At 42.6% G+C, this 16663-nt stretch overlaps 1 protein-coding gene across 1 annotated transcript in view; it reads left to right on the top strand.

Moving 5' to 3' along the window:
• The window catches only part of ARHGAP18 (Rho GTPase activating protein 18), a 118846-nt gene extending 103423 nt beyond the window's left edge, over nt 1-15423 (top strand). The window contains 3 exon segments of the mRNA NM_001286967.1: nt 8737-8861; nt 12671-12732; nt 13928-15423. Coding sequence (NP_001273896.1) covers nt 8737-8861; nt 12671-12732; nt 13928-14019 — 279 coding nt within the window. The 3' untranslated portion in view covers nt 14020-15423.
• Nucleotides 15424-16663: the final 1240 nt, after the last annotated feature.

The raw sequence follows: 16663 nt of genomic DNA, 5'->3' as shown, positions 1-16663 counted from the left end.
GCAAATCTTGACCCCAGGAGTCACAGGGTTACACTTGCATGTTCAAATCATTGCTGAGATGTCAGGTGAAGGAAAGTTTGGAGCGGTGAAACACAGGAGGTTGGGTAGGTGGTGCCCCTAATTTCATCGCCATTGGGGGCACATAATTTGGTAGACTCTCCCCGGAGAGTCATGAGCATATGGCAGAGGCCTGAAGACTGTGCTTTTCATTGTATTCAGAAATTCCTTCAAAGGGAGTAGTAAGACGAGCATGCAAAGGCTTATGCTTAAGTTCCTCGCCGTATTCTTTATGCTGGCCAGAACCAGAAATAGCCCGAAAGGGTACGAGGAGTTCCATACCTTATGGCGCATTTATGTAGCGAAATATCATGGAAATACAAGGGTGTATATTGACGTTGGAAGATATTCATAATATATTGGAGAAAACTTGCAAATTAGCGAAGGCAGCCATACTTGCAAGGGGTAATAAGTGTCATTATTTTGAGTGCTTGCCAGAGGACAGGCATGCTGCTAAACATTTTCTGCAAACATCATCTCATTTAATATTTACAGGAGTTTAATTGAAGTGTACGGTAATATTGTCTCATTTTTTATAGATGAGGAAAGTGAGGGTCAGCAATCTCAAGTAACTTGCTTAAGGTTATCTGGATAGGAAGTGATGGGGCTGGACTCTGAAACCAAATCTGTATGATCTTAAATCTGAGTCTCTTTACTCATATCCCCTATTTCCTTAGAGGTCACAGAAAAACTCTGAGAGAGTTGTGTTCCTGGGTCCCAGCTCGTGGGTAGTAATACAGTGAACACGTAGGACTGCCATTATTAACGTGTGTTCGATGTATAGCTTTTAACCACAGTCCTGGGCCGTGCCAAGACCCAGCAATGGGAATGGAAAGAAGTGTTAAGTGTGAGCTGGGGGGACCGACAAGATGTGGAAACTAACTGGATACGAGGAATGTAGAATGAGGAGGAATCTAGAATGACTCGCTGGTTTTACCGTGGGTGATTTTATCATTGATAGAAAGCACTCAGCAAAAGGAACGGACTCTTAATTGAGGTAGTCAGTTCTTGACATGGATAGTTGACCCTCTGTGTGAAAGCACTTTGGCTCCACGGGGCTGTAGCTCAGAAGGCCCAGAGCTGGAGGTGTGCCTTTGGGATCAGCACAGAGATTGCCATGGAAGCCAAATATGCCAATATTTTAGTGGTGAGCCACGGAAGAGGAGCTGGTCAAAGAGGCCAAGAAATAGTAGGAAGTCAGAGGAAGTGGAAGATTACAGCGTCTTGGAGGCCCAGGGACGAAGATGGGTAGGGAAAGGAGCTTGGTTAGTGTACCACGTGCTAGACAGAGGCTGGAGAAGGCTAACTTTGGGCAGAGGTCAGTGCATTCTGCATTGAAAGGTCACTCCTGACTTTCTCCAAAGCACTGTCAGTAACTACGGTTGGAAGAAGCCAGATTGCCAGGGATTGAGGAAGGAAAGACAAAAGACTGTAGATCATGAAAAGTCATCAGGGCAATATATATATATATTTTTAAAGCATTCTGTATGCTATTAATGCTGACCATATGTACTCAGGGTTCATGTTATTGAGATTTGCTTGACTAGATAAATTAATAGTTTGAACCAGGTTGTAAGGGACACAGTATCTACTTAATATGACAAATGTTTTTAAATGAGTAAGTTGTTTGATACAAATGTGACTTTCTTGAATACTAAGAACACATCATTTGCACCAGAAGGAAACACTTGGTGAAAAACAACAAAATGGTAGACCATTAAAAATAACCATTTTGTGACAGCCTTCAACGTGTGGTTGGGACTGATATCACACACACACACACACACACACACACACACACACACGGGTATATATGCTCTATATCACGTACTGGAAGTTGTGGCTTGAGGATATAGCTCTAGCTCTGCCATCAGTGGGACATTAATAGCAAATCATTTTATCTCTCTGCGCCTTACTTTCCGCTATAAAATGAGAGGTAGGGCCAGATTGATGCTATCTTATCCAGAGTATGCAATAGGGTTGTCTGTAGTAGCATTCTTTATAAAACATGACTGGGCCGCTCCCTGGACCCCACTGAGTCAGAACCTCTCAGAGCAGGACCTTGGCATGTGTACTGTATAAAAACTGTGAGTATGATTCTCCCCACTGGGTACGTATGTATGTGTAAATTTATATTTAATTGTATTACGGATTTTTTCTTACCTAGATACAAAAAACAGAATAGTATATGAACCCCATAAACCTATCAACAGTGATCACACCTATTTTTCTAATCTCATTCCATCCTGTCTCCCACACCTTGTTTCCTTCTAGTACTTATAAGGAAATCATAGACATCCTGTCATTTCACCCATAATTTCTTCACATTGCATCTCTGCCTTATAAGGGCCTGGGGCTGCTTTGATGAGCATCTGGTTATGAATTGCTGAATCATGTAGGTCTCAAGTCCATTGAGGACTTTGATCTGTGATTTTTCTACTATCATTCAAGCTCACCTTTCAGCGTAAATGGAGGCTGTACTTTTTGTTGTTGTTAAGATTCATTTATTAGAGAGGGAGCACGAGCAGGAGGGGCAGAGGGAGACAGGGAGAGGATCCCAAGCAGACTCCGCACTGAGCTCGGAGCCAGACTTGGGCCTCAGTCTCACCCACCATGCGATCAAGATCATGACCCGAGCCAAAAACAAGAGTTGGATGCTCAACGTACTGCACCACCCAGGCACCCTCGGAAGCTGTACATTTATGAGAAAGAGATTTTGCCAAATAAGCTGAGCTCCTCACATCTTCCCTCCTTGGTAGAGGGAATATTCCCTCTGTGGTTAACTTCAGTGTTAGCCCAGGATGATCTCATGTCACACCCTAAATTTATAATTGAGGAACCCATATTTAGAGAGCTTACCTGACTTGCTAAAAGGTCCAAGATGATCTTATAACATTTAACATTTAGGGGCAGCCCGGGTGGCTCAGCGGTTTAGCGCCACTTTCAGCCCAGGGTGTGATCCTGGGGTCCTGGGATCGAGTCCCACGTCAGGCTCCCTGCATGGAGCTTGCTTCTCCCTCTGCCTGTGTCTCTGCCTCTCTCTCTCTCTCTTTCTTTCATAAGTAAGTAAGTAAGTAAGTAAATAAATAAATAAATATCTTAAAAATTTTTTTTAACATTTAGGATTTGGGGCTTGGAAAAGAAATCTGTTGCTGCTACTTTCTGCCATTCTCTTCTAGAAAATCTTGGAGTTGACAGCAGTGCGGTGTGGATTCTGGATTGTTTATAGCCAGGGCTGCATGTCTGGTCACAACCCTGTTTAGAATTCCATTTCTGGTTTCATTTAACAGCTCTGACCCAGAGCATCATTGCAGATATTGTTTTGAGCATCTGCTTTAGGTCTGGAAACAGTGTCTGGATCTACCTGGGGACTTACGTGGAAAATCACAGTATAGTATCAAGCGCAGAATCTTGTTTTTTTTTTTTTTTTTTGAAGACGTTTGTGATTTTTATTATAGTACATAAAGAATACCATATTAGAGGAAAAAAAACTTAGTTTTGTTGTAAATTAAATGCATATTCCTATAGAAGCTATTTCAGGTTCTTTAAAAGTCTCTGAATCTGATTTGGATAAAAGTTTAAGCATTTGGATAATAGAGGGTCTATTATAGTCAGGACTTAGGCAGTTCAAGATGGTAGAGAATACTTTCATGTCTCACCTCCAGTCGGACTAAGGTGATAAATATGCCATTTTAGTTTAAGGCACCTTGCTAAAATGTCCTTGTTTAATTTCCTAAAATATGTGTTATATTCTCTTTCTTAAGAAAGTTGTTTTTTCACTTTGCCCTGTTGAAGATAAAATATTTTTCTGTAGCATTAAAAATGTCAGCTTACATTTAACTTAGCTTTTAATGAAAAAAATAAATTAATATTTTTTAAAGGTCTGACACTGAATTTCTAATCTAGAGTGCAAAAATATGAGCAATGCAGTGTTTATCTACATGTTATGAAGAAATGCTAAAGTCATTTTCTATTTAACCAAATAAGAAATAATAAGAAATGAAATATATTAAAAAAACATTTTATGTTTATTTATTCATGAGAGACACAGAGAGAGAGGCAGAGACACAGGCAGAAGGAGAAGCAGGCTCCCTGTAGGGAGCCTGACGGACTCGATCCCAGGACCCTGGGGGGTCACGCCTTGAACCAAAGGCAGATGCTCAACCACTGAGCCACCCGGGCTGCCCTAAAATCTTGTTTTTAAAAATATTCTTTAGTTCAATATATAAAACATGTGAGGACCATATGAGATGATTTTCTCCATTGTAACAGTTTTTATATGCGTAAGAAATTATTTTGTAAGTTGTAAAATCCTTTGTGACTAAATTTTAAGGTTGTGTTAGTGAAATACTGTTCTCCAGTCTTGCTGTACATCACATAACTTCAGCTCACCAGCACACCAAAAATAAACATTAAAAAAATAAGAGAGTCACAGCTGTTAAGACACACACGAAAAAAAATGTGAAAGTTACAAAGATTATACTATTCACAGGTTCAGTTATTACTGTGGCTCAAGTTAAGAACAGACTATTTGGCTTAATGATCATGCCTGTTGTATCTGTTCAAAGCTTGGCAGCTCAATGTAATTAGTGCACTAATAGCTTGAGTATTTGATGTAGCATGATTTTGGAGCTTAATAGAAATTGTCATACACCATTTAAACTAGAGCCTTGGCATCATTTATTGTTTATAGTCTTTAGCAAATATCATTTGGCCACCCTTGTCAAGATATCTGGGGAAAAAAAGGTTTCCAGAACGAGCTTCTAAACTCTCCATCTTTAACCATTATGCCTGCCAGTTACATGCATTTTTTTCTCCAATAGTGAAGGGCATGGCAGCTTCAAAGTGAGTCAGACTTTTCTATGTACGTGTTATTGTGAGAATTTGGATGGAATGTATCACTACAGAGGGAAACACTTAAGAACTGTTCCTGTCCTAGACACTCATGTGCGCACGCGCACACACAGCTTCCCTGCTAGAGCAGTCTCCTTAGTTGTCAAAGAATGTGACCAGTCGACCTAGGAAGGTGCTGTGAGCCGTTGTCAGCCAAAAAAAGGTTTAGACAGGCGCTCATATCCCAGTTCCCCTCCCTCCCTCCCTCCCTCCCTCCCTCCCTCCCTCCCTCCCTCCCTCCCTTCCTTCCTTCCTTCCTTCCTTCCTTCCTTCCTTCCTTCCTTCCTTCCTGGAGGAGGGTCAGAAGGAGAAGTAGACTCTCCGCTGAGCAGGGAGCCTGACTCAGGGCTCGATCGTGGGACTTTGGGATCATGACCTGAGCTGAAGGTAGACGCTTAACCCACTGAGCCACCCAGGCACCCCAGTTCTATGTGAAAGGAGTCAAAATAGTATAGTTAGTGGTTCGGGAAGGGCTAGAGCTGATCCAGAACTGGCCTAGCTCCACCCTCTGCTCACTAGGGGGAAGGTTCCATGAGGCACCTGGACCCATGCCACTCCCCATCTGTTCCAGAGCCAGGATACGGCGATTCCTTGACGTTCCACATACACATGAGAACTCCCGAGTGTCCTCAGTAGCTTGGCCCTGAGTCTCTTCCTTCCAAACTCTATCAGAGAGACTCTGGATTCCCATGTGTGTCACATGTGCTGCTCTTGGGTGTGACCCCCAACACCACACTGACCTGACTGCTGTATTTTATAAGGGAGCAGAGTTGTACTGTCTCCGGCACCGTCTCTGAACACATGTAGAAAGCGTAGGTCATGCCAACGTATTAGAGGGGTCTTGTAGGAAGAGTGGCCGCATCCACGAGCAGCTGCACACCAACATCGGTGACTCCCTGCAGAAGTAAACGACTGGAGGGTCCCTCGTAACACCTTGAATTCCTTCCTTCCTCTCTTTCCCTGCCTGTCTTTTCTCACTCATGGAGGAAATATCATGTGATAGATGGAGGCAATTTGTTTCTTTTAGGAAATGTTCCTAAGACAGTCTTTTTGCTATTTAGGAAATACATGTCAGTGTACGTTATTTTATTCTCGAGAAATACAATAATGTTAGCATAGCATTCTTAGAGATGTTTTTGAGTGATTCATGCCATCAATAAGTATTCGATAGCTGGCTACAGATGTGACGCAGTCATGTGGCATGTAGCTAGAACACAGGTATCCTATAGTGGAACCCCATCATAAAAGAGTCTCAGGGGAAGGAAGAAGTTCTCTTGGACCCTGTGGATCAAGAAGGTTCCTTGGAGTTGGATATATTTGAGTTGGGCCTTGAAATATCGATAGCAGGAGATATTACAGAAGAGGAGAACGAACTTCAAGATAGGAAAGCCTGGGTGTTTGTAGCACATGTTGGTTGGCTTTTTTGGCCCAAACAATAGAATGTACCATGGGAATAGTGGAGAGAAAGGCCGGGAGCAGAGGAAGGTTGTCCTGTCCCTGAATTCTATGGCAGGAAATTATTTTTCTGGATCATTTTGGTATTGTAACTCATTTTTTGGTTGATCTCCTATATGTAAAGACTTATTGTCATCTTCACTTTAAAAGTCAGCATAGATTTGCCAGCCTTCTTGATATTTTACTGTTGGATGGGATATAATTATGGGAACAGTTGTTGCCACTATTATTTTTGCCAAAGAAGAACCTGTACGTAAGGATATGTGGCACCGTGACTTGAGCAGATTTCCTGACTTTCTTGAATGGGCATAAAGTATTCGGGTGTCTGCAAACCCTAGCCCCCTATTCAGGGCCCTCCATACTAATAGTAGATGGACGGAGAATCCAAAATACCGATATTTATTGCTTAATTGAGTGGACAAGGTGGATTAGGATTTTATGAACACAGACTCTGTGCTTTGACTGTTGCTATTACGATTTTAATCCAACATTTGTGTTCTGTGCCAGCTTCTTGTTTTCCACCCCCTAGAAGGAAGCAGGTGAGGCCGGGCCAGCAGGTAGAATGATCACGGTGGGACATAGGCTAGTGATGAAACCCAAGGGAAGAGTGTGTGCAGCACAATCCCTGAGTTAGAAGGTACCCCATTGATTTCATAGCTGCTGTGAAAGGAAAAAAATGCACACAACCAAATAAAAGCCCCTGTCCATTGGAAGAAGCCGCTCATTTTCCAAATGTTACAAATGAAAACAAATTGCCACAGAATCAAGGAAAAAGGTAACTTAGATTTGCATCCTGGGGGGTGGGGGGGCGGGGGTCAGAGACCAGACTACTTTGTCGGACCAAAATCTACGCCCCGGAAATTGAAAGTCAGCAAACCAAGCCAAGGGGCCAGGCCAATGGGACGGCAGCAGGAGTTGAGGGCTCTGGGAATGGGTTGGGATTGGGTGTCCTTCAGGGGTGGGGTTGAGCCTCTTCCCCAGGGACAGAAGTTAAAGGACCCTAGGAACACGGAGGTTCTTCCAGCTGGCCCGCGTTGTTTGGCTGGATGGAGTGTTCTCCACGAGGTCAGATGAGGGAGCAGGGTTTCCCAGGTTGGCCCGGGGCCTCTGTGGTGTCCCCACAGCTGAAACAGGTGCCTGCGGCCCTCTGGGGGGGAACGCCGTGGTCCTGCACAATCCCACGCTTCCGTGTCCAGCCTCGCCTGAGCCTCTCCCCTTGGCGGTTCTCGCACAACAATTCGCAGGTTACTGAGAAGCACGTGCAAGTCTCATGCAGGCACCTGCACTGTGATGTAGCCTCATTCTCTAAAGCCATGTTATTTTGGTTGAAATTTGAAAGAAGTCACATTAATTCCATTCCTGGTGTATCCATGCTTTACGTTGGTGTGGGGAGAGGGAATGAAAGCAATCCAAGACCATGGTCATTACAAAAAGATGATATTGTGAGCACAAAAAATACTAGAAGGCGTGTGTCTCATTACCTGCTAGGTGAGTAGACATAGAACAGTGCCTGGTACGCAGTCCATGCTTAGTGAGTTTTAGCTTAATTAAACAGGGTTTTGTAGGAAGTGCTTTGTAAAGCCTTTGCGCGTGCTGCTTGTCCTAAGGACGTGACATACAGTTATAAATACTAAATTACTATTTATTGTGGCAGAACAACCAAGAATTAATTAAGCCGGATATTTTGAATGTCCTAGCTCATGTTTTGCTGGTCCTCACAATCTTTGATAGTCCCCAACATAGAGACAGTTCTTAACACCTATCGGCAGAGCACTTAGAATCGGTCACCTGGGGTCAGAGCGTGCGGGTCGCCATGTGAACCCACTCACCAAGCGAGGAGCGGGAGAGATACAAACGTTTAGAAATGTATGTTTCTTTTGTTTTGATTTTTTAAATGCTCTCAGGAGCAAGAATTTCTGTGAGATTTTGTCAATGTGCAGGAAGATTTTTAAAATGCATACATTGCGAGAGCACACAAAGTAACTTCTTTCTGATTCAATTTCATAAATTGCTACATGAAGAAGCGCTCTCTAGTAGATAATACTCAGAAATCAGCACTTAATATGGCAGTAATGGTTATTGCTGTCATTCTTTACATCTTTAAAAATAATTAAGCATTACTGCATCGGCATTATAAAGTTCCCCTATCACCATTAAGAGGATATTTGAGGTTTGATGTAATTTAGCAAATTACATTATACAGTAGTTAAGGTTTTTATGTAGTGAAGTAAAATGCGTCGTAGTTGAGCACACTTACCATGTAATGCATTGTACAGAGTTCCACGTTGCAGCTGCTGCCAGCTTCGTTCCAATGTCATTATTGCTTTGCAGGCTGACGTTCCTCAGGGAGTGATTCGAGTGCAAGCTCCCCATCTCTCGAAAGTTTCCATGGCAATACAGCTAACTGAAGAACTAAAAGCCAGTGATGTGCTTGCCAGGTTTCTCAGCCAAGAAAGGTAGAGGCCTGTTTTGTTTTAATCATTCCGTGGCATAACTCACACGCGTGCTCTCTCCCTCCCTACCCCCCCGCTTCCTTAAAAAAAAAAAAAAACAAGTACGTTTGATGTGAAGTGCTTCAAAATTTGGTCTTCCCAGCAGAAAAGAAGAGCAGACTTGACAACTAGACTGTGGGAATGAGTCGAGTGCATTGGAGGTGGTTTATGTGTGAGTCGAGGCTGTTTGGAGCAGGATGTGTGAGCATTCCTTCACGGTGCCTGCAGCGGGCTCGGCCCCTGAGACCACTCAGTAGGCTTTCTAGAATATGTTGATCGGAGGTTAATCACCACGCGTAGGCTGTTAGGAAAATGGCCAGATAAGATACAGTGGGATTAAAACAAACAATACAAAATACAACTTTTTCTATGAGCTATGACGAATAAAAAGAAATGCCGAAATTTAAAACCAGGAATTGAGGGAGGACACGCAGTGCCTGGAGCTCTGACGTCTCCCACACACCCGGAACGCTGCCCTGGGGAGCCGCAGGGGGGCCGCAGCCCAGCCATCTCCGCTGCGCTGAGGCTGGTGGGCGTGGGAGGCGGCCTGTGGGAGCCCTTGGCATCCCTCTGATAATATCAGAGCATCTGCTTCTTGAGATATTGTATTTTTTTTTTCTGGAATTTTAGAGCTTTAACAGGTAGGTTGGGTTTTTAGTTCTTGCCCTTTTAATTATTTTTAGCTAAAGTTATTATTTTAATGATTTCGCCCTCATTTCCACTCATTGAAAATTACTCTAAATGTCTTAAAAGGGAGATCCAGGGCCCGGGCGTCTTGGCTTAGGAATTCTGTGTGCTGGTCTTCCACGGAACGTCCTCTCCGCGTGGTGCTGTCCAAGGGCAGCCCCGGAGGTTTGTGCCAAAACCTCTCTGGAGTTAATACAGCACCTTGAATACTTGACAGGCCTCTGCTCTGGTTAAGGCTGTCACAGGTCGGAAGGGGATACAGATACACTGTAAAATGTCTTCGCTCCCGGTTCATAAACTGGGGAAAGAGCCAAGCCTGAGCAGTGAGGACGGCAGCGACGTAGACGACGGGCATGTGGGTAAGGCCCGGGCCCTTGGGGAGCCAGCCCTGCTCCCCCGGCAGCACCATGACGCATGCATGGCTATTGCTTGTTTAACTGATGAGAAAATCAAGACTTTGCAGGGTCACACCTTGCATAGGTGGTGGTGCTGAACTCTGAATGCATGGTTTCCTCCTGCAAAGGCTGCCCTTTCCACACTGTCCATACAAGCCAGGTTCCAGAAGCCATCCTGGACCTGGGGCCAGCGGTGCAGAGCCCCAGAGCAGCTGGATGCCTCGGTTCCCTGGAGGGTTTCTGCTTCATGAAATCAGCCCCCGTCCTCCCCACTCCCTGCTGTGGCCTGGGACACACCAGCCCTTGCTGCTGTGCGCACCAGGGACGAGTGCCCGCCCGCCCACCCGCTCCCAGGGGGTGCCCGAAGGACATCTGGCCACACTTCAGATCTAAGCAGCCCTTTCGGGCCAGACACAGCTATTGACACAGCGTCTACGCTGAGGACCCAAGCATCCAGTTCAGTCTGTGCTGTGGTTGCTATACTGTGGTGACGGAAGATGAGACTGTCAGGCCAACCGTGACTTTAGTATTTAGGGTACAGCATGCTAGTCCTGGGCATATCATTATAGAGAGCACAAGGTTTGTGACAATTATCCTCCGCATACTGGGATTTTCTGCTTGGGGTGCTTTTGTTAAACGAGCATTTGCTGCCCCCCTGCAGTGGGATCTGTTTTTTGTTTTTGTTTTTTTTTTCTTTTTAAAGTTGTTATTTATTTACTCATGAGAGACACAGAGAGAGGCAGAGACACAGGCAGAGGGAGAAGCAGGCTCCATGCAGGGAGCCCGATGCAGGACTCGATCCCGGGACTCCGGGGTCATGACCTGAGCTGAAGGCAGATGCTCCACCGCTGAGCCCCCCCCAGGGGCCCCAGATCCATTTTTTTCCTGCCTCCTCCCTCATGCCCATCCTGCTCCACCTACGGGAAAGTCTGGTAAACATCTCTGCCCATTGCTTACCCCCAGCCCCAGCCATTCCTCAGGTCCCTTCTTTACGTCTGGGGGTGCTGAAGGCAGATGATCTGGATCCAAATGCCATCTTTTCCTATTTCATTTTAAGCTAGATTTGTAATCTCCTTAAGCCTCAAGCTTTTCGTTTACGAGTAGACCCTAATAGGACCAGCCTTGTCCTGCAATAATGAGCTGGGGAAGTGACCGTGAGCACATAGCACTACTTGTTCGGACCATACAAGTGAAACCCTCAGTGTTTATAAATATGTTCTCTTCCGCCACATTCCCCACCCCTCCCCTTTGCATTCCTCCTGTGTAGGGACCATTGGAAACCCTACCTCCCCCATCCTTTTCTCCCCTATTTTCTCCACCAAAGACAAGAACACACACTTTATTTACATAAAGTAAATATACAATAAATTTCACATTGACTCACCAGCCTTGATAAAGGCCATTGCCTTTTCCTTAATTTTAGATTTCTTGATGAGCATGACCCAAAGCTTGCATTTACCAGGAAATCTAGTTGAGGTTTCTTTAAAGTAGAACAAGAACCCAGATCCTGGAGAAATGGTCTTATCAAGTCTCCCAAGACATTCAGCTTGGTTTTCATAGAAATAATGACTTCTTATGATTATAGTTTATTGCATCATAGTCTATATTATAAGTAAAGATAATTATTATTTAATTTTAAAAACAAGCATACACTGGTTTGGAATAAAACGAGCTGTCTCTTGGCTAGGGCACGAGTCAGCAGGTGGATCTTAAGTGTGGGTGTATGTAAAGCCCCGAGTGTCTGTCATGTTGCAGACAACAGAGTAGCTGGAGTTGGATAACCCGGACGAGTCACCGGACGACAGGTTGGGGACGCTGCTTCCCAACACGATGGCTCGAATGAAAGTCGGGTCTCCTCTTCCGTCTGCAGTTCCGGGGAGCGTGTCTTCAGGGCCTTACAGGAGTGGTCCGCAAAGCCTTCTAGGCGTCACAATCCATTAGAGAGCTTTTGAGAAACAAGTTCTTTGGTTTGATCCAAATGTGCGAGATCAGCTTCTAGAGCTCTGGGTCTGAATTTTTAGCAGGTCTCTTGTATACAGAGTTTTGAAAAACTGCTGAATTTTATTTGAACCGAATACTCTGGAAGAGTTTATTCTTTGAAGAGCACAAATCTGCAAATGCATCTTCTACTTCTGAGGCCATCATAAGGACTATTTGCTTCTGCTTCGAGCGTATGTAACTCTCGTACCTGAACAGTCAGCACAGGAAGGTTATGAACCGGGTCTTACGCTTGACGTTCACCTTGCGTACTGTGAGCTGTCAGCACAGCAAACATGTGGTGGATACTTACTGACTAAATGCAGTGTAAAAACTAAGGCGGAAACATTTCTTCTTATAGTTTTAAGAGGACCTTCCTGGCCCCTTTGCCAACTGGCAAAGCAGTTGGTCATATTGATGATTTTATTGGCCACGAAGATGTTACTTTTCTTCTTAATTTTACAAATTTAGATGCTGATTTATTATTTTGCCTTCAGATGTATGAGTCCATTTGTTTATTTTAATTTACAGGTATGACATTTTTATTACCTATTTGGCACACTTAACAGATGGGAAAATACGAATGTTCGATAATTACAGTGTGTCTAAGGTTATGAATTTCCCATACAAGCCCGAATTCCCCAAGCACATTAAAGTGATTTACTTGCAAGCTGTTTGATGATACAACTAATCAGTTTGTTTTGTCCCTAATAGTGGGATTGCCCAGACTCTTAAGAAAGGGGAAGTTTTTTTGTATGAAATTGGAGGAAATATTGGTAAGCACATTTTGTTTCTCTCTGTGTTACATATGCTGATTTGACATTGCCGGTGGTTATTATTTGTATCTTTGGGGGCGGAAATCAGAAGTTACATATAGAAGTTGATGATGAATATTGTGGATTTGTTCAGTGGTCTTTTTCTCTTCAGGCTCTATTTGAGCTCCTCCCTGCAAAGGTCCATCTGCGTTGAACCTCAGCAAGGACGAGTTCCCTTAAAATAGTAGCTGCTTCTAGGACGTTAATGAACTTTTTCAAAACAACTTTCTTTTTTATATGCTTACATCACATCTTAATAAAGGAAGTAGCCGAGCTAATTTAAGGCCAGGATTACGTTTTTTATTATGGCTCAGTACGGATATTTTTAGTGAAAGCAGAAGTTATTTTTGCCATTGTTGATTGCCTTCTAAATAATGCACACACACGCACGAAGGCAAACACAAAAATGCACAAGTACGCATACAAGCACATTGGTAACTTCAGAAATAGAAATAGAATGAATGGATTAGTTTTGACCGTGCCTTATATTTTATATGCCCGTTTTTAGTTATCAGTGGGTTGTACTCATCCCTATTAAAAGTTAAAGTGACATTTTTCTCTTTATTTTGACCCTCGAAAATGGCACAGGGTGAAATTGTTAACAAATAAAGAGTGTTTAATTCAAAGTAATAATTGAAATATTTTAAGATAAGTTTTATGGAATTATTTTCCTGGGACACAAAAGGATTAGTAAATATTGAAAGTTTAACGTGGGAATATGAGGGCTTGCTCTTACAATTTGAATAAACTGCAACTGTTAGAAGCCTGGAATTGTTAGCTTATTAGCAAGGCTTATTTAAATATTCATATATTTGATCTTGCATTTTTACTCCTAGAAATTGGGAATGAAGTGGTGTTTCTTACTTGGGTAGACCCAAAGCTGTTGCCACTCATGATAAAGGTGAATGAGCCATTTCAGAGCTCTTCACGCAAAGTATCTTCAACTTCTTAAATTAATCTGAAACCCGTTCCTTTGGAGAAAGCCTCCTAAATTGACTTCAATATTTTGGCCAAGTCTTATAATGTTATGGGAGGTAAAGGATGGAGGGATATTTTGAAATTTTGTAAGAGTTCAGAGTTAAACCATGAGGAATAAGCTTAACATTGCATCCCGGCCCCTGCACCATATTCAATTGACCCAGTGTCTCTTTGGTAGGAGAACGCTGCCTTGATGACGACGCGTACATGAAGGACTTGTTCCAGCTCAACCCCAGCGCCGAGTGGGTCATAAAGTCAAAGCCATCCTAGGAGGTGGAGGCTGCAGATCTACCAGGACTTCCTGAGACTACTTGCTGGGGCGAGCGTGCAAATGGCAGGACTCTCCTATTGTTCAAATGTCCCCCACCATTGAATAGTGACACCCTGAAGCCTTAAAAAGTTACAGATTTGTGCTGCTGCCAGAATTATGTTAATTGTTAACAATATGATGAGCAAACCAGCATCTCTGGAGCGAGAGGAAAGGGAGTTTGGTAGCTTGGTGGCCATCACCCTCTGGGAGAGGTACCCAGAGGCGACAGTAAGTTTAATGTGAGAACATGCTCTCTCCCGTCTCCTCCTTTTTCTCTCCTAAAACCATATCCATAGAAATATGTGCTGCTGCTCCTTTTTCTCCCCCTCATGTCTGCCTTCCCCCAACTAGGTTTGCTTTTTAAAACCGAGAAGATCGCCAATACCAGGTATTTGGCGAGTCGTGAAGACAGTCCATCCGAAAACAGACCAAACTCAACAGTATTCCTGTCACTATCGAACGTTGATGTTCTTCCCTTTGAATCATTTGTTCCAACGAGAACATCCCACTGCTTCTTGCTGTATCACACGAAGTGATTTGCATTGTCTTCAGTTCGTCTGACACGTGCACAGAACCGTATCCACTATCAAGAAAATAAAACTGTCAGAGACTGCCAATTATTACTCAAATATTAAATACGTCCATCCTAAGAATAGATAAAATATATCCATGTGGAATAACTGGATTACAGATAACAAGGGAGTGAAAGCCAAATCACTTCATGTATGCTATGTTCTCCTAAGTGAGATTTACGAAGTCTTAGCTGGCTTTGCCTATCGTCATATTAGCATAAACACGCGTGATGGTATTGATCCACTAATGGTTAGGAATGTATTGTACTGAAACAGGGAATTATTATTTTTTTAAGCTCATAAATAAGGCTGCAGGAAGAATTATTTTTTTTCTGGGTATGACACAGTCCTATGAACAAGCTTTTATTTCTGTACTTTAAATAATCAGAGTAAATTTATTAAAATGCTGCAGGAAGTACTATTCCCAGGGAGTTTAATGCACAAACCATATTGTGACAAGAGATGAGCCTCTGAACTGTAAATAAGAGGAACGAAGTGAGAAACTTTCAATATTTTATGAGCTTAGAGTGTAGTAAATAAAAGGTGATGTAAATGAATGTTGCACACACTGTGTTTATGATACTTTTAGTATTTTAGGGAAAATTACACATTCTCAGAAGCTCTTGATGTCACTCCAGTTAGGAGGGAAAATGCTGTTAATGAGAACAGTCATAAATTTTTAGCATGTAATTATAAGAGCAGCCTGTGGATATGATCATTTAAATAACATTGTGGTGATTTGTGCCATTGCTTTTTTATTTAAAAATTTTTTATAATTAAATGCATTTTTCTAAATTATCTTCTCTTGGAATTATTACTTTTAATCCTATGTGTTTATGAATGTACTATATTTTTGTTTTGTTTTTGTTTTGGTTAAAATCCACTTTTATTGCCCTGTTGCTCCTGTATAAATTGGGAAGACATGTAGAAGATAGAAAATTGTTACCCACCTTAGTTTTTTCCTTATGCAAACTTCTGTTCTTAAGGATTTTTCAAAAACACATTGTATCCTGTTTCTAGTTTTGATGATATATATGAATTCTCCAAAATGTTTTAATAATTTTAAGCTAATGGAAGCAGTTAATGATATAAACTCAAATTTTAGTGCTCAATACATTTTAGGAGTCCACAATTCCGAACAAAGACTGGAGTGAACGTAATAATTTAGATAAATGGCTTCGTAAACATACATCAACTAGCTTTTTACCACATTTACTATTCCCCAGAATGCGTATTGGTGGGGGAAAGAGGGACACAAGAGGCTTTTGATAATGAGAAGAATGCCAGATCATGGTAAACGCATAAGAAGATGCCATGGCATGTCGGGTCCTTGGAACTCATGACTCCTGTTCCTTGATATTGAACGATATTGCCTTTACATAATCAAAAAAGATGAAGATGTCTGTCTACTTCTGAAGAGGAAGAGCTTAGTAGTGTAGAGCCTCAAATATAAATGGCCTAGAATTAACCCAAATGTTTTTTCTATGATTTTTTTTTTCCCCGTAGTGAACTTTAAATCTTGTGGTAGGTGAGTTTTTGTTTGTACGTGAGGGGACATTGGAAACAACAAATATATTTGTTATGAATCTCAAACAGCTTAATCCTTAAGGGAGTTGCTGTTGAAAACTTAAGAGCTGGTTTTTAGAGAAGACTCGTTGCCCTGTTAATATTTCAGAGATGTTTCCTCTTTTCCGAAGTGGGTTACTGTAATTATTTACAGTCTTTGCTTACGGCTGCTGTTGCATTCAGCATAAACTTCTTGCTGGTGCTCTTTGGGAAAAGCAGCTTATTTGACCGACTTCCTGAAATGTCTTATTATTGCCTTTTCCTGATTTTTGTTAGACTGGATTTCATGTTCTACTTCATCCTACTGATCTCTTGGCCTCTTGATCAGTAGGTGGCAGTATTGGTCAGGGATTCCAGAGTTCCCGTGTTCCCTTTTATTGGCTGACTTTTACCCTTAACCTGTTGAGTGGGGAGGGAGAGGGGTGAGAGGGTTTTTTTGAGCCAAGATGAGACATTTTGACAATGT

The sequence above is a fragment of the Canis lupus genome, chromosome 1 (genome assembly GCF_011100685.1).
Source record: "Canis lupus familiaris isolate Mischka breed German Shepherd chromosome 1, alternate assembly UU_Cfam_GSD_1.0, whole genome shotgun sequence".
NCBI classification, from domain to species: Eukaryota; Metazoa; Chordata; class Mammalia; order Carnivora; family Canidae; genus Canis; species Canis lupus.
Note: the sequence above shows the minus strand (reverse complement) of the source record. Positions and strands in the feature narration are given on the sequence as shown.